Source organism: Hippopotamus amphibius, chromosome 4, assembly GCF_030028045.1.
Source record: "Hippopotamus amphibius kiboko isolate mHipAmp2 chromosome 4, mHipAmp2.hap2, whole genome shotgun sequence".
Lineage (NCBI taxonomy): Eukaryota > Metazoa > Chordata > Mammalia > Artiodactyla > Hippopotamidae > Hippopotamus > Hippopotamus amphibius.
In genome coordinates, this window is record NC_080189.1 from 186,977,202 (window position 1) to 186,993,963 (window position 16,762).

Below are 16,762 nucleotides of genomic sequence, written 5' to 3' on the forward strand. Positions count from 1 at the left end.
CCAATGACATCATCCTCCACCTCCACCCCCCTGCCCTGCCCCTGGCCCCTGCTCTGGCCACCTGGGGGCGTCTCCTTCCCCAGCTGCCGGCCCCCAGCCTCCACCTCCCCGCTCAGGCCGCTGTGCCCTGGAGTGCCTGCCAAGTCCTGCCCATCCTTCAAGCTCTGGCTCACCATCACCTCTTTTAGAAAGTCTCCCCAGACTGCGGCCAGACTTAGTCCTCGGCATGTGGGAGAGACCCCAGATGGCCCTTGGTGGGCAGTGGTCACTGCGTTCTTTGCCCGCCAGGCTGTGCTGCGCCCACGGGCGCGTGGGGCTCTGGGACGGGCAGGGCCCGTGTGGGTGAGCGAACCAGAGACCACCCAGCCCAGGCCTGGCTGGCTCTGTCTGTGGAGTCCTTTGTGCCTTCGTCTCAGCAGGGTCAGCCAAGGGACACCCCCAAAACTTGCCCAGCTGCAGGAATGCGGTGGGAGGCAGGGGGACAAGGGGACAAGGAGGCATCGCAGGCTGTTTGTTGTAAACAGTTTGTGCTACGTTTGGAGAAAACACGGCTCAGCCCTGGGGGGGTGCCAACGTGGGCCTTGGGCCCAGAGCCTGCAGGGCCCCCCCCCCCCGCTTAGAACAGAGGACCAGCGGGAGTAGACCCCGGGTGACTGGGGCTGCGCCTGCCTCCGCACCCCTCCCTGTGGCCCTGGGGCGGCCAGCGCATCCGGGGAGGCCAGCACCTGATGTGGGCGGTGGGCCAGTGCGGAACGCCCCGTGGCCTCTGCCAGCTGGGCACTTGGGCAGCTAAAGCGTGGGAGCTCAGGCCGGGCCGTGGGCACAGGTGGGGGAAGGGTGGGCCTGGGAGGAGGGGGAGCCCGGGCCGGGGATCAGCGGGCCCCTCTGAGAGGCTCCCCGCCCTCGGCAGCTCTGGACACGTCCAACGTGATGGTCAAGAAGCAGGTGTTTGAGCTGCTCGCCGCCCTGTGCATCTACTCGCCCGAAGGCCACGCCCTGACCCTGGACGCCCTGGACCATTACAAGGTGAGCTGGGGCCTGGCTGGCGCCTGGGTGGGGCCGGGGGGCGCACTGACCCCTGCCCACCCTGCAGACGGTGTGCGGCCAGCGGTACCGCTTCAGCGTCATCGTGAACGAGCTCTCAGACAGTGACAACGTGCCCTACGTGGCCACCCTGCTCAGCGTGGTCAACGCCATCATCCTGGGCCCCGAGGACGTCCGCGCGCGCGCCCAGCTGCGCAGCGAATTCATCGGTAACCCCGCCCGGACCTCCGCCGCTGGGCCCCTGGCCGCCCGGCCCTGCTGCCCCCTTCTGGGGAGACGCCCCGCAGCCCCTGCTCCAGGGCCCCAGAGGCAGGCTCTCCGTGGGCCTGGGAAGCCTCCCGCCCCGGCCCGCGCCCTCTGGTGGCCCCGGGGCCTCAGGAGCCCTGGCACGCGTCGGCGCTGGAGGGCTCTCGGTGCCAGGCTGCCACCCGGCGGCGGGAGGCGGGGCGTCTGACGTCCCCGCCCGCTGTGGCGGGGACCCCTTACCGGGCACCACCGCGCCCCCCGTGTGGCCTCCCCCCAGAGCCCCGTGTCCGCGGTGTCCCGGGGGAGCAGGCCGGTGCTCTGGGGGTGGGAGTGAGCCCAGGGAAAGGGCCGAGGTGCAGGGGACGGGGCGGGCAGCCCAGGCAGCCTCCGAGGCTGAGCCCGCCTGCCCCTCCCCAGGGCTGCAGCTGCTGGACGTCCTGACGCGGCTGCGGTGAGTCCCCCCGGCTGCTCCCAGAGCCGGGCCCCCTCCCCCAGGCCCCAAGCAGCACCCCCAGGTGGACAGGGAAGGGGCTTCGTGGAGGAGCCGTGGCAGGCCCGCCCCTCCTGGGGCCAAGTCCCAGGGAGGACCCTGCTTGCCGGCCCCAGCGCCGCCGCACGGGCCATTCCGCAGACCTCCCGCCAGGGGCTCGGCCGCTGCCCCGAGAGACCAGGGTAAGCAGGTGCAGCACAGGACGCCCAGTTAAGTTGGACCGTAGGCCCAGCAGGCGGTTTTGTTAGCGTAAGTACGTCCCAGATAGCGTGCGGGGCAGACTTATGCCCAACACCACTCAGCGTTTATCTGAAACCCACATGTGAAGGGCTGCCCAGGACCCCACGGAGCTGGAACCCTACGCCGGGCTCTGTCAGGACCACTCTGGTCCAGGGTGGGGCCCGTGCCCCCGGGGAGGTGGGCAGGGGGCGACCCCAGGAGGAGGAGCCCCGCGGGTGGGACCGGTGCTGAACGGGCCTCGGGCGGAGGCCTGCTGGGTGCGGAGGGTGCAGCGCGTGGGCCGGGCTGAGGACGGGCCGGCACCAGGCTCCGTGAACGTGCCGCTCCCCCGCTCGGTCCAGAGCCCCGCGCCTGCTCACAGAGGCCGGGCGGGACCCTCAGGGGAGGCCTGCCCTCCTTGCTGCACCCCCCGCAGCACGGCCCCTCCATCTCTCCCTGCGCGTGTGAGAAGTCGCCCTTCCCTTCGAGGGGCGAGGAGCGCAGAGCTGACCGGAGACGCCGGCCCGACAGCACGCGGCCCCCAGCTACAGGCCCTGCTCAGTGCCGTCTGCCGTCTGTCCAGGGAGGGGGGGGCCGGGGGGGGGGAGAAGCAGCCAGCTGAACCGCCCGGCCCCTCCCGCCCCCACCCCAGAGACCTGGAGGACGAGGACCTGCTGATCCAGCTGGAGGCCTTCAGGGAGGCCAAGGCCGAGGACGAGGAGGAGCTGCTGCGGGTCTTCGGGGGCTTCAACATCAACAGCCACCAGGAGGTCTTCTCCTCCCTCTTCCACAAGGTGGGCCGGGCTGTTTGGGGGGATGGCGGTGGGCTCAGGGCCCAGAAGTGGCCGCCTGTCCTGCCCCGGCCACACCTGGCCCTGCTGGGGCCGGGGGGCGGGGGGGGGGGTGACGAGAGGGGAGGGGGGTGGCGAGAGGCGGAGCCTGCAGCGGGCTGCCGGGCCTCCGGGCCGGGTCGGGGCTGTCCCCGGACAGAGCGGGGCCACAGGACCTGGGAGGACAGGGTGGCTGCGCTGTCCTGGGCCCAGCAGACCGGCCCCTGTGAGATGGACTGGGGACCGCAGGACCGGCGAGAGGCCAGGAGGCTGAGTTCTGGTCCAGCTCAGGCCCTCCGTTCACCAAACCCAGCGGCTCTCTGCCAGGGGCCAGTGCCCCCAGGGGCACCCAGAACCCTCTGGGGACATCTGGGGTTGGCACGCCTGGGCAGGGGTGCTCCTGGCCTCGAGTGGGCGGAAACCAGGGACGCTGCTGAATGTCCCGTCGTGCGCAGGCGGCACGCACACGGTGACCCGGCCCCAGGTGTCACAGCACGCCCGTCGGGGAACCCTGACTCGGGCTCATCGCTCGGGCCCCCGCGGGGCGTAGAGGGGTGACGGGGTGGACGCTACCAGGGAGGCCGGTGGTTGTCGGCCCGCCCCAGGGAGGTGACGGCCACTGACCCACGTGCCCGTGTTCCCCGCCCAGGTGAGCAGCTCCCCGGTGTCCGCCCACCTGCTGTGCATGCTGCAGGGCCTCCTGCACCTGGAGCCCACCCTCCGCTCCAGCCAGCTGCTCTGGGAGGCCCTGGAGAGCCTGGTCAACCGGGCCGTGCTCCTGGCCAGTGACCGTGAGTGGGCGGCCCGGGGGAGGGGGCACCGTGCCTGCAGCCCCGGCCCACGTCCCCCCGACCCCCCCCCGGTGGGCAGACACCGGGTTCTTAGCCTGTGGGGGGAGAGGGCCGCGCCTTTCCCGATGCACCCCCGTCCTGACCTGGGCGTCCCCACCCCAGCCCAGGAGTGCACGCCGGAGGAGGTGGTCGAGCGGCTGCTGTCTATCAAGGGGCGGCCCCGCCCGTGCTCCCTGGACAAGGCCCACAAGAGCGTCCAGGTCGACCTCGGCCAGAGTCGAAGGGGCAACTCCCCGCAAAACACGGGTGCCCCGATGGCGGGCGTGCAGGACCAGCAGCCAGCGGCCCTCGCCGGCCAGCACGTTGCCGGCGTCCAGAGCGAGCGTGGCAGGGTGGCACCGCAGCCCACAGCCCCGGAGCAGCCGGAGCCCACCCCGCCCCCGCCTGCACCCCCCCTCCCTGGCACCACGACCGCGCCCCCGCCCCCTCCCCCGCCGCCCCCTCCCCCGCCGCCCCCCCCACCCCTGCCAGGCCTGGGGGCTGCATTCCTCTCACCCCCACCGCCCCCGCCACCCCCACTCCCTGGGTCTGGTGGGACCGTACCCCCCCCACCTCCACTCCCAGGCCTGGGGTGTCCGCCCCCGCCCCCGCCCCTGCCGGGCACCTCCGGGCCCCCTGCGGTGGGCGGCGTGGAGGAGAGCATCGTGGCCCAGGTGGGCCACAGCCTGGGCTCCGCCTGGGTGCCCAGCCACCGGCGGGTGAACCCCCCCACGCTGCGCATGAAGAAGCTGAACTGGCAGAAGCTGCCGCCCAGCGTGGCCCGAGGTGAGGCCGGGCGCCCCGTGGCTTCCCGTAGGGCGGGGGCTCGGCTGCCGCGGCGGGGGGCAGCCAGGGCAGGGGCAGGTCCGAGGTCCCCTCTGAGGCTCTGCCTCCCACACGCTCCCCTGTGGGCCGGTGTGTGTCTCGGATGCCGCAGCCCCTGCACCACCCAGGCCCCGGGGGCAGGGGTGCTGATGCTCGGAGAAGGTCGAGGCCAAGGCTGGCCAGAGGCTGGGTCACCTGCCGGCCTGGACGCCCACACCCAGGGTACCACACACCCGGCACGACAGCAGCTGGAGGGCTTGCGTTGCCAGGCGTTTATTAAATGCCTGCTGTGTGCTTGCCTTGGGCTGGGCCCCGGGCAGGGCGGCCCTGCCAGCCCTCCAAGGCCCGGGCCACCTGCCCGCGGGGCTCCCAGGGCAGGCGTGATGCTGACTGCCGGCGCCTCCCTGCAGAGCACAGCTCCATGTGGGCGACGCTGAGCAGCCCCGATGCCGAGGTGGTGGAGCCTGACTTCTCCAGCATCGAGCGGCTCTTCTCCTTCCCCACGGCCAAGCCCAAGGAGCAGGCAGTGGCCCCAGCCAGGAAGGAGCCCAAGGAGGTAGGGACGGGGCCAGGGCTTGGACAGGGCTCCGTGGCCGCCTGTAGGTGCTGATGGGCCGGGGCTGTTTGCCAGGTCACTTTTCTGGACTCCAAGAAGAGCCTGAACCTCAACATCTTCCTGAAGCAGTTTAAATGGTGAGCAGCGGGGACCAGTCCCACTCCCAGCCTCCGCCCGCCCTCCCATCTTGGGCTCGGCAGTGCCCTCTGCAGGCCGCCTGGGGACGTGCAATCCCATCCCTGGGACTCCAGACAGCAGGGGTAATAGACATAGACGACCCCAGCTGGGGGCTCTGGAGACCACCAGTCCAGCCTCCCTGGGGAAAAGGAGACCCAGAGAGTGGCAGGGACCCCCTGAAGCCACAGGCAGGCAGTGGCCAGGCCAGGCCAGGCCAATGACCTGGCCCTGCCTCCCAGACCCCGAGTCTTCCCTGTGGCAGGTGCCCTGCGCGGGAGCTGCCTGGGTGCCGCTGAGCGAGCCCGCCTGCGTCCTGGGCAGCCCCCTGGAAGCAGGAAGCAGAGGGTGCTCTGGCAGACGGGAGTGTGTCAGTCAGCCCCCAGCCTCATTACTGTGTGACCCCGGGTGGGTGGCTCGCCTTCTCTGTGCCCCCACAGCCCCGGCCCCTGCAACCCCCTAGGTGTGGGAGGAGACCCTGGCGTGGCCAGCAGAGGTGCCGTGGGCCGAGGGCCGTCCCAGGCTGGGAGGCTCCCGGGGAGGCCATGCGGGGTGACTCACGCCTCCCCCAACCACCCCCATCCTCTCGTCCCCTCAGCTCCAACGAGGAGGTCACCGCCATGATCCGGGCTGGAGACACTGCCAGGTTTGACGTGGAGGTCCTCAAGCAGCTCCTCAAGCTCCTTCCCGAGAAGCACGAGGTGAGCGGGCACGGGAGGGGTGCCAGGGCCCGGGCCTCCAGCTCCACGCGGAGCTGTGCCCGCTGAGCGGGCGCTGCCGGGAGCAGCCGCAGGCCTCCTGGGTGAGCGCGTGTGGCCTCCTCCCGCAGATCGAAAACCTGCGCTCCTTCACAGAGGATCGGGCCAGGCTAGCCAGCGCCGACCAGTTCTACCTTCTCCTGCTGGACATCCCCTGGTGAGCTGGGCAGCCCCGGACCCCCCGGGCCTGCCCATGGAGGGGGGGGGGGACGGGGATGGAGGGCGGGAACTGGACCCAGACCCAGAGGAGAGAGCAGGGGTGTGCAGACCCCTCTCCGGGGTTCTGTGAAGAGCAGGGGAGACAACACTGGTGCAGCCCCCAGCCGTGGGGGCCCAGCCGTCCTCCAGGCCAGCGATGGCGTGGGGGTGGGCGATGCGCAGGACTCTGTGGCCTCCTGCAGGCCGGCCCAGGCCCTCCTGTGAGACCCCCTGGAAGGCCCCTGTCCTGGGAGGGAGGGATGCCCCAGAGGGGCAACTGCCCTCCTCCTCGGCACCCAGGGGCTTGTCCGAAGCACCCTTCCTGGGCCCACCCCAGTCCTGTCCAATCCCTTCTGGAGCCTGGCCTGGGAAGGTGCGTGCCGCCCAGGGCCGGGTCACGGAACCCATCCCACACCGTCCCAGCTCTGGGCTGAGAGGACCCGGCGGGCCCAGGGCGGGAGGGCGGGAGGGCGGGGCCCAGCCCCTGAGGCCCTGCTGTGCCGCCGCAGCTACCAGCTCCGGGTCGAGTGCATGCTGATGTGCGAGGGCACGGCCGTCGTGCTGGACATGGTGCGGCCCAAGGCCCAGCTGCTGCTCGCCGCCTGCGAGAGTGAGTGGGGCCGCCGAGCTGGGGGCGGGCCGGCCACAGGGGGCGCCTGGGCGTGCTGACCTTGCCCTCCCTGTAGACCACTGCGCCCATCCTGAGCCTGTGCCGTGCACGCAGTCGCGTGCGCACGCCGCCACGTGCGCGCACACACACAGTCACACCGCCTTCCCTGAGCAGTGGTCAGGGAGGTAGCACAGTCACCGGCGGGGACACGGATGGGCCTGACCGCCAAGGCACGGCTCGGTTCCGCTGGGGAGGCACGCCGGGGCGTCCCGTCATCTTGGCCACAGAGCTGAGAGCCAGGGCAGCCGCAGGTTCCAGAAGGTTCCCCCCAGCATCCTCGCCCACAGAATAGGCAGCGGTCCCCTGCCGCCCAGGGGTGCGAGTTTCCGTGAGCGCTGATGGCGGGGCGCCTGCTTCCGGAGCCCCCAAGCTCGTTTGCGGTCAGGGTTCCGCTGCCCTGCCCGCCCCCCGCCTCGTGCCCCGGAGCCTGGAGGGGAGGCAGTGAAGGGACCCTGTCCCGCAGGCCTGCTCACCAGCCACCGGCTGCCCGTCTTCTGCCAGCTGATCCTGAAAATCGGGAACTTCCTCAACTACGTGAGTGGCAGCACGCAGCCCGCCCTTGCTCCCCGACCGCGCCCCCGGCCCCCGGCCCCGGGCCAAGCGACTCGCTCCCCGCCACCACAGGGGAGCCACACCGGGGACGCCGACGGCTTCAAGATGAGCACCCTGCTGAAGCTCACGGAGACGAAGGCCCAGCAGAGCCGCGTCACGCTGCTGCACCACGTGCTGGAGGTGCCCGCGGGCCGGGGGCCTTCAGGAAGCAGCCCACGCCCCGCTCTGCGCCGGCGCCCCCGGGAGCCCCACTCGAGCCCCCGGTCACCCCTTCACCCCACGGCTCCTCCCTGCGGCCCGCACCCGCTCTGACCGGCCTCCGTCCTCCCCAGACCCCAGAGACAGCAAAACTGGCAGAATCCCAGCCGGGCCCGCGGGAGGGCCTCGGAGGCCCAGGGTGCCCAGCTGCTGCGGGTGGGGGGTCGCAGGAGGCCTTGGGTGTGCCCAGGACCACTGCGTGGCCTCAGCCAGTCTCACCGGATGCGCTGTGTTGCAGGAAGTGGAGGAGAGCCACCCTGACCTCCTGCAGCTGCCCCAGGACCTGGAGCTGCCCTCCCGCGCGGCAGGGTAGGTGCCCCCTGCCTCCCCTCCCCCCCGCCCGCTCCCCGGCCAGCAGGGAGGCGGGACGAGGCTGGGCCTCACGCTGCGGCACAATTCTGGGCCCCCAGGATCTGCTGACCGGTGGGCACTCGTTCCCACTGTGGGGTAGGACCTCGTGTCCACCGTGGCCTGTCCCCGTGTGACCTAGAGGAAGAAACTGAGACCTAGGGGGACGGGGAGTGACCTGGCCATGGTCACGCCAGGGGCTGGTCTAGCGTGGCCTCTTTACGAGGCTTGCCTTCATGATAAGGTCATGCCACGCCCATCGTCCAGGCAGGGAAACGAAGGCCTGGGGCAGCAGGGCCAGGTCCATAGGGTCCCGTCGCCCAGGGGCAGCTCTGGGAGGGCAGCCCGGGCCATCCAGGTTCTCTGGTCCTGGGGATGCTGAGCCTTGCAGAGAGTCAGGCAAGGAGGACAGACTGAAACGTTGGGGTCACTGTCCGAGCACCACCAGCCCAGCACCTGCTAGGCTGGGTGCTCACCTCCCACCGCTCAGCCCGCCGAGAGCTCTGACGTGGGTGTGCAGTCGGGGGACCCCGCTGTCCCTGAGGGTGAGCAGGCCAGGGGTCCCCGCTGTCCCAGCAAGCCTGGACACCAGCTGTCACCTGACCCCCTGGCCCTCTGGCGCCTTCAGGATCAACCTTGAGATCATCCACTCCGAGTCCAGCAACAACCTGAAGAAGCTTCTGGAGATGGAACGGAAGGTGTCCTCCTGCATCCCAGAGGTGCAGGAACAGTACTCCCAACGCCTCCAGGCAAGCGCCGGGCGGGTGGGCCCTGGGCAGGGAGCGGCTGCCTGGTGGTCTCCGGGGCGGCGGGCCCCTCCTGAGGCGGGGAGTCTGCGGGGTCTGGGGTCCGTAAGGGGGGGCGAGCAGGTCGGGCAGGGCAGGTGAGCATGGGAAGGAGAGAGCCAGGGTGAGGGACCCCCGCAGGCGGGAGGGCGGCCCTGGGTTCCCGGCCCCGATCCTGGGTCTGAAGGGCTCCGTCCCTCCGTCCTGCTCGGGGACCACGCTGCCTCCAGGGCCTGTGCTGGTGGCCGCCCCCCTGCGGCGTGGATCCCACCCCGCCCTCCCCGGGGCTCCAGCCCGGGGTCTCCCTGCGACAGCGGGTGGTGCCCCGCGGGGCCCCCCCCAGGGCCGTGACCCTGGACCCTGCCCCCAGGCCAGCATCGCGGCCTCCCAGGCGCTAGAGGAGGTGTTCCAGGCCATCGAGCAGAAGCAGCTGGAGCTGGCCGGCTACCTGTGCGAGGACGCCCAGCAGCTGTCCCTGGAGGACACGTTCAGCACCATGAAGGCCTTCCGGGACCTCTTCACCCGTGCCCTGAAGGTGGGCCCCGCCATCCGCAGGCAGGGCGGGCGGAACCGGGCCGCCGGGGCCGGGCTGACGGGCCACGCCTGTCCCGCAGGAGAACAAGGAGCGCAGGGAGCAGGCGGCCAAGGCCGAGAGGCGGAAGCAGCAGCTGGCGCAGGAGGAGGAGGCCCGGAGGCTGCGGGGCGAGGACGGGAAGGCTGGTGAGGCCGGGGCCGGGGGGGCCGGGGCGGGCCGCCGGCGGGGGGCAGCGCGTGCGGGCTGAGGCCCCGCGTGGGCTCCGGGGCCCCTCTGAGCGGCGTCTCCGGCCTCTCAGTCAGGAGGGGAGGCGGGAAGCAGGAGGAGGTGTGTGTCGTCGACGCCCTGCTGGCCGACATCAGGAAGGGCTTCCAGCTGCGCAAGACCGCCCGCGGCCGAGGGGACGCCGAGGCGGCCAGCAGGGCAGCTGCCGCAGAGCCCCCGAGGAGCAAGGCGCCCGGTGAGACCCTCCCCCACCTCCCGTCGCCGTGGGCGTCCCACCATCCCCACGCTGTGCCATCCTTGCAACCCAGCACCCCCCTTCCTCCAGGAAGCCCCCCTTGACCTCACAGGAGAGCCCGCGCCGCTCCCCTGCTGCCCCGGAGTAAAGGACAGCTCACCCCCGTGACGCCTCTGCACGTCCGCTGCAGCGGAGGCCTCCCGGGCTGTGTGACCGCTGTCCGTCCAGCCCCCAGGCGGGCAGGAGAGCCGGGCCAGTGGGCCCGTTGACAGATGTCCTGGGGCTCTGAGGTGGGGGGAGGCAGACATGAGGCCCTGGGGTGGGAATCTCCCCTCTTGGGGAGGCTGCCTGGAACTCCTTGGGGATTCTGGGGGCGGGGGTGGCGTGTGACGTTGCCTTGGGGCCCAGCGTCCCCTACCCTCCCATGCTGGGTACAGACCGGGGACACTGGGCCTGCCCTGTGGGAACCCACGCGCGGCCACCAGGGAAGGCTTCCCGGGGAGGGGCTTTGCAGGGCGCGTGGCGTTTGACCCGGGCAGGCCCCGCGTAGGCCCTGGGGGCCCCTGCCCTCCACTGATGTGTACTCCATCCACAGCGGCCCCCCGGGCCCTCGTGGGAGGCCCCAGCCTCCCCACCTCGGAGCCTAGTCTTGACGCTGCAGCGGCCAAGGAGCCCCGGGGCTGGGACCTCGCGGGTGCCGCCCCCACCAGCCCCCAGCCCGCGGGAGACGCATCCCAGAACGGTGGTCCTGGGGCCCTGGAGAGACGCTCCTCCTGGTACATGGACGCCAGTGATTTCCTGGCCACCGAGGGCCCCCAGGGCCCCCAGCCCTCTGCAGTGGTGCTGGGAGACACTCAGGCCCTGAAGCCCCTCAGCTTCTCCAGTGACAAGCCCCCCAAAGCTATGGGTTTGAGCCAAGACAGCGAGGAACCTGCAGCCTCTCCGGGTGCCTGCCGGGTCGGGGCCGACGGCAGGGACGAGGGTCCGGAGGACGCAGCTGCCCACGGCCGCAGCCCCGGCCTCCCTGCGGCAGGCCCCAGTGGGGACGGGGACGAGGACGAGGAGCACACGGCCCCAGACTCCGCGCTGGACACCTCCCTGGACAGGTCCTTCTCCGAGGACGCCGTGACTGACTCGTCAGGGTCCGGCGCCCTCCCCCGGGCCCAGGGCCGGGCATCGAAGGGCACAGGCAAGCGGAGGAAGAAGCGCCCCTCCAGGAGTCAGGAAGGTAACTCGGGACGACCCGTCCCGCCTCGTCCTCTCCAGCAGGGTGGCTGGGCGGCCGGGTCGGCGGCGCCGGGGCGCCGGCCTGTGGTTGGAGCTCACCCGTCCGACGCCAGGGCCCTGGCCTCTCCCTGCGGCCGGCCGCGGCCTCCCCGTCCCTCGGAGCGTTGGCGGTTCCCAGGGCACCCCTGTGTCCTGCCGGAGAGGAGGCGGCGGCACCTCTGCGCCGGGAGGGGCAGCTTTGGGGGGCACCACCTGGTCGCTGCACCTCTAACCTGCGAGCTCCTGCCTGAGGACGCCCCCTCCAGCAGGGCGCGGTGGGGGGCTGGGGCACGGCTGCGTCTTGGCTGAGCGTCCGTGCAGCCCCAGCCCTGGCTCTGAGTTCAGGGTCGCTCACGAGGGACCAGCTGCTGAGTGTGTTTCTTTTATTTGGAAGCAGCAGTTGCCCCCGACCCTGACGATAATAAAACAAAAAGGTCCTGTGTGGTCCAGTGAGGTACGTACCAGCCTGGCGCTCGGCACTAACGGTGGCGATGGAGACAGGGCCCGCGCCGGCCCCTCCTGGACACTAACCCAGCTTCCCCCAGCTCTCCAGCCAGCGTCCCCGCTCTCCCGGCCATGGTGGTGGGACCCTCCTGGCGCCCGGCTTCTCTCTCTCGGGGGAGGCCGGGAGCCGTGCCTTGCTTAGCTGGTGTCTCTTCTGCTGGGGCAGGTGCGGCCTCCGTGCCTCCACTGGGCAGACAGGGTGGACAGGGCCAGCCAGGGCACCCTCGGGGAGCAGGGCTGCAGGGCCCTGAGGGTGGGGGCACGTGGCCCGCGGCCCGGCCAGGCAGGCTGAGGTCGCCCTGCCTGAGCGTCTGGCTAACTCCTGGCCCCCAACTCGGCCCCTTCCCGCAAGTCTGTCTGCAGGGCACCCTGGCCCTCCTCTGTCCGTGCTGCCGGCCTCATGTGTCCCCGGGGAGCCAGTGAGGGACAGGGAAGACCCCAGGGGCCGCTGCCAGGGACAGACAGGCCGCCAGCCCCTGCAGGGCGTGCACTGGCCTCCTCTCCCTGGAGGCAGCGAGTGGGTCTGTGGGCGCCTCCCAGGTGAGCGGCTCTGGGCCTCCTGGGAGCCCCGAGAGTGGGCGGGACAGTCAGGGTCTTTGACGAGGCTCAGGTGCGACCAGAGCAACGGGCCTGGGTCCCCGTGGCGTCCCGGCCTGCGCTGTGGACCGTGACCTGGTGCAGGGACCCAGAGCCCGGCCTGGTCAGGAGCTCCGCTGTGGGGGCGTCCTCTGTTCTCCACGCACCCCCCCGCCCAAAGCCGGGGCTTAGACAGGGCGCCAAGGTGCGGTGGGCTGGTGCCGGAGGCCAGGGCCGGGGTGCGGTCCAGGGCGGCTCTGACCGCAGTTCATCCTCGCTGCCGGGTGCAGCCTTCACCCTCCGCTCCGGGCTTTGCCCCTGGCGGCGAGGGGGGGTGGGGGAGCGAGGTCGGGGTGCTGAGCTGGGCTCTCTGCTCTCCAACACCAGCGTTCACTTCCACAGCGGCACCCGCGCGTCCCGTGGGGCCAGGACTTGGCCACGCAGCCCGAGCTGCAGGCCCAGGGTGTGGGGGACATCGGGGTGTGCGGTCTGTGGGTTCGGGGACAGGTACCACGTGTGGCCACTGTCTGGTGCGAGATCCCTGTGCCCAGTGAGGGGTCTGCACTCCCCTGAGATCCCCCCACCCACCCCCGGCCAGGCCCACGGCTCCTAGTCTGCAGGCTCGTGGGTCCCGTCATCCCAGTGTTAGGACGGGAGGAAGGACCCCCACCCTCCTTGTCTCCCCAATTTCTTATTTGGAGAAAAACTTCAACTTGAAGGAGAATTTGCAAGGAGGTCCCAATGAATGCCATCTACTCTTCACCCTGAAATTGCAAACATGTGCAAAAGACAGGAAAACTGGTAGCACCTGCAGCATTGCCCCCCCCCGCCAGACGCCCCGAAACTTGGTTGTTTATACCCTCAGGACACTCCGTCCCTGGGTTTGTCCCCGGGCCCCCCAGGCCAGGGCCATTCTCCCACACGCAGGACGCCCCGCTGGCGTCACCTGCAGCCCCGGCTGGGGTGGCCCCTGGTCCCGATCTACCTGTCATAGTCATGGCTTTGCTTTTCTGGAAACAAGGTCCTGCCCAGGACCACACATCCAGCCTCTTCTGTCTTGTGTGACACTGAAGGCACAGAATCACTTTGGGGGTGTCCTGTTTGTCCCCCAGCTGGGTCCAGGCTGCGTGTGGGGCAGGAGCTCGACACCCGTGACGTGAGTCCTCCCCGGAGCACCGTGGGAGGGGCTCGGGGGCCCGTTTGCCCCGTGGTCGGCGGCACGGACGCCACGTATCCCGGGGGTGATTTCGGCAGACCCCCCGCGGCACAGGCACCATTTTCACTGTGATCAGGGAGGAGCCAGGGGCGATGACCGGGCTGACGGCTCCCAGTCTGCACTGGGATTTCTGTTCCGTCGTGCCTTCCACAAACTTTCCTTCTGCCCACTTTCAGTTGTGGGTGGCCTGTTCCATTCTCTGCCGCGATGCTCCCGTGGCCACAGGATGAGTGGCGTCAGCTGCCTCCTCCTGCCCCCCCCAGTCCTTTCTTAGGCGCAGCCCCACCCCACCCCTGGCCTGGGCCCCATCTGGCCGTCTGACGGATCCAGTGGGGCCGGGACTGGAGCCCCAGTGGGAGCGCCTGTGCCCTCTGCTTCTGCCCCGCTCGTTTCCGTGGCCTGTGTCTTTCAAGCAGTGGTCCCCAAGCCCCATGCCTCTTGGCTCCAGGGTGGCCCTGGGGGCAGGACATTTGGGGGAAACAGCCAGGCGAGGGCCCTTGGACTAGAGAGTTCTGAGGGTGCTGGGTGGGCAGAGAGCCTGCAGGGGGCTGGCAGGTGGCAGGAGCCATAGGTGTGGGGCCTGGTGCCCTGAGGATGGAGCTGCAGAAAGACACCGCAGGAGGCATCCACGCGAGGGGCCCGTGGGGGAGTGACAGAGGGAGCCCCAGGGAGAGCTGGTGACAGTGTAGACAGAGCGGGACTCCGGGAGAGTAAAACCGAGGAGACCCCGCCTGCGCGTCTCCGAGGTGACAAGATGTGCCTTGCGAAGCCCGGCCTGGACAGGTGGATGGGAGCCAGCTTGCTGGGGGTCAGCGGGTACCTGCCTCCTGGGTGAGCCTTGCAGCTCCAGAGAAAGGACCTGCGGCCAGAGTGGACCTGGGGACACGTGGTGCAGCCCAGCAGGCAGCGGTGACAAGAGGACAGCAGGAGCCTGGGGACCCTGACGTGGGCCCCCTGCCACTGCCCCAGCAAGGCCGCTCCTGACCAGGTCATTTCTCCTCCTTCCCCACAGGCCTCAGGCCCCGGCCCAGAGCCAAGTGAGAGGACCCGCAGCGGGGCCCCTGGATGTGCTGCCGAGCTCATCCCTCCGGGCCAGGCTGGGACCAGCCCCTGGGAAGCCAACACTCCGTGCCTTACGCAGCCAGTGCCGAGGCCGCCCGGGTCCCTGAGGAGTGGTGGCCGAGACCGCCACAGGCACCGGGGCCCAGCCCACCTGGCGCCCTCCTGGCCCGCCTGCACACCCCCAGCCCCTCGCCATCTGCTCTCTAAATGCCAAAGCCCGACCCCGACCCCACGCCGCATGCACCACGGTGCCCGCCCCGCCACCTGCAGGGGGCGGGTCAGGCGGCTGTGTCTCCCGGCGCGGCTGAGCGTGTGGCCTGGCACCCAGATCCTGTGCAGACCCCTCCCCCGAAGCTGTGGGAGCCGGGGAGTGCCGGGGCCCCTGCCCTGCAGCTCTGCCCCCCAGCCCACTCAGTTGTGCCGAAGCCGCCGTGTTTAACTGAAATGGGATAATCTGTGCGTTTCTCCCGTTCTGTGGTGGCGGAGCTGGGGATAGGTAGGTGGGGGAGAGGACCCCCGAGACTTCGGGTCGGGGCAGGCTTGTCTGGCGGTGCACGGGCGGGCCAGGCTCCCTCTGCTCAGCAGAGGGGGACCCATCCCAGGGGTCCCGCTCTGAGGTGAGGAGGGCTCTGCCCTTGCGGCCACAGCCGGGACGTGGGCACCGCGTCGGCCACACGACCCGCCCTGCAGCTGCTGCTTCCGCCTCCAGACCCCGCTGGGCTGAGGGGAGGCCAGGATCCCGCCAGCAGGGCTGCCGCCTCCGCTTTCTGCCCCCGGGGGCCCCCTGCACCGCACCCCCCAGCCCCCAGTGTGTGCTGCTGAGATTGGACGGACTTAGGCCAATAAAGAGCGGAGCTGGCCCAGCATGTGACTACATTGTGTTCAGAAGCTGTGGGTGAATGTGGTGTGATCACAGTGGCTGTGGTGATGGTGAGGGGGGTGGAGGGATGGATGGATGGATGGACAGACAGGTGGATGGAAGAGGGGAGGGGCAGACGAGTGTGGGGAATGAGAGACAGGTGGATGAATGGGTAGATGGGTAGGTGGCTACACTAGCAGGTAGGTAGCCGCATGGGTGGGTGGACAGGTGGATGGATGGGGGAGGGAGGGAGAGAGAGCGGGAAGGGTGGGCCTGAGGAGCCCTGCCTGCCCCCACAGAGCACCTGCAATAGGAGCAGGGCAGATGGTAAAAAGACCCCAGCACAGTGGTGAGATGTGCACAGCTCTGTGGGGCCACCGTGTACACAGAAACCTCACCTGTCGTGAGTGTACAGACCTCAGCTACCTTCCAGCAGGTTGACCAGGCTGTGCAGTCATCACCATAATCCACTTCTAGAATATTTCCATCACCCCCCAAAGTCCCCACATTCCCCATGGCAGCCGCCCCCCGTCCCCCCTTCCGCAGCCCCACAACCACTAAAGTGCCTTCTGGCCAGGGACTGGCTTTCCGTGGACGTTTCATGTACATGAAATCAGACAACACGTGGCCTTTTGTGACCAGTGTCTTTCACTCAGCGTATCTGAGATTCAGCTGAGCTGTGTCGGGACTCCCTTCCTTCATGTGGCTGAGTAATGTTCCTGTCTGTGGGCGGGCCACGTTTTGTTGGTGCGTTCACCTTCTGTGGACGCCCAGGTGGTCACGTGAGGCCCTGTGAGCAGCGCCGCTGGAACACCTCCGTGCTGCGTGTGTGCTCATTTCTCAGGAATAGATGCCCAGGACGAGAATGGTTGGGTCGTGTGCCAAGTTTATGTTCAGCTTTTTAAGAAATTGCCAAACTTTTCCAAAGCAGCTGCACCAGTTTTCATTCCTGCTGGTGCACTGTTTCACGTTCAAGTCGACGTGTCCTGGGGCTCCATGTACCATGTGAGGGGCGGTCCCGTGAGGCGTGGCCCCCGGAGAGTGGGAACCCGGGGCGGCCAAGCCGGCGTGCTCCCCATGGCCCACCAAGGTCACACGGTGAGGCCCCCAAGCTCCGAGACTTGCACCGCCCCCACCTTGGTGACAGCCCCGCTGTGCGCAGGGCCACTGCAGGGGGCTGTTCTAATTCGGGCCAGGCCGTGTGACTGGCAGGGCCCCAGCTGCTGGGTCTGGACAGGGCTGTTTATAGAAGAGCCGGACTCCCTGCTCCCCCACCCAGGCCTGCGGGCTATTTATAGACCTGGCCTGGGGGAGTTGGTGACCCAGCCAGCGTCCGGCCCTGCAGAGCCTCCGTGATGTCCCTGGGCCCCCATCTCACACCTGCGGGCCCAGAGCCCCGGGTCCCCCCCCCCAGGAAGGGCTCGGAGCCAGCAGCCCCCACCCAGGGCCTTCAGCACCACCCAGTGGTGGACAGGGAAGCACCTCCTCCCCAGCAGACGTG

At 69.9% G+C, this 16,762-nt stretch overlaps 1 protein-coding gene across 5 annotated transcripts in view; it reads left to right on the top strand.

Moving 5' to 3' along the window:
- Window positions 1-15,265, top strand: part of INF2 (inverted formin 2) — a 34,846-nt gene extending 19,581 nt beyond the window's left edge. For 3 of the 5 annotated variants that reach the window (XM_057730971.1, XM_057730969.1, XM_057730967.1), the window contains 21 exons: window positions 911-1,026; window positions 1,094-1,253; window positions 1,708-1,741; window positions 2,652-2,793; window positions 3,479-3,620; window positions 3,783-4,445; window positions 4,895-5,040; window positions 5,116-5,177; window positions 5,813-5,915; window positions 6,044-6,129; window positions 6,680-6,780; window positions 7,304-7,374; window positions 7,465-7,572; window positions 7,889-7,959; window positions 8,627-8,747; window positions 9,154-9,318; window positions 9,398-9,503; window positions 9,617-9,778; window positions 10,374-11,006; window positions 11,439-11,498; window positions 14,353-15,265. In XM_057730971.1, the coding sequence (XP_057586954.1) occupies window positions 911-1,026; window positions 1,094-1,253; window positions 1,708-1,741; window positions 2,652-2,793; window positions 3,479-3,620; window positions 3,783-4,445; window positions 4,895-5,040; window positions 5,116-5,177; window positions 5,813-5,915; window positions 6,044-6,129; window positions 6,680-6,780; window positions 7,304-7,374; window positions 7,465-7,572; window positions 7,889-7,959; window positions 8,627-8,747; window positions 9,154-9,318; window positions 9,398-9,503; window positions 9,617-9,778; window positions 10,374-11,006; window positions 11,439-11,497 (3,251 nt within the window). In that variant the 3' untranslated portion in view covers window position 11,498; window positions 14,353-15,265. The remainder of the gene's footprint in view (window positions 1-910; window positions 1,027-1,093; window positions 1,254-1,707; window positions 1,742-2,651; window positions 2,794-3,478; window positions 3,621-3,782; window positions 4,446-4,894; window positions 5,041-5,115; window positions 5,178-5,812; window positions 5,916-6,043; window positions 6,130-6,679; window positions 6,781-7,303; window positions 7,375-7,464; window positions 7,573-7,888; window positions 7,960-8,626; window positions 8,748-9,153; window positions 9,319-9,397; window positions 9,504-9,616; window positions 9,779-10,373; window positions 11,007-11,438; window positions 11,499-14,352) is intronic. The other 2 variants (XM_057730968.1, XM_057730972.1) reach the window with 2 other exon arrangements.
- The last annotated feature ends 1,497 nt before the right edge of the window (window positions 15,266-16,762 follow it).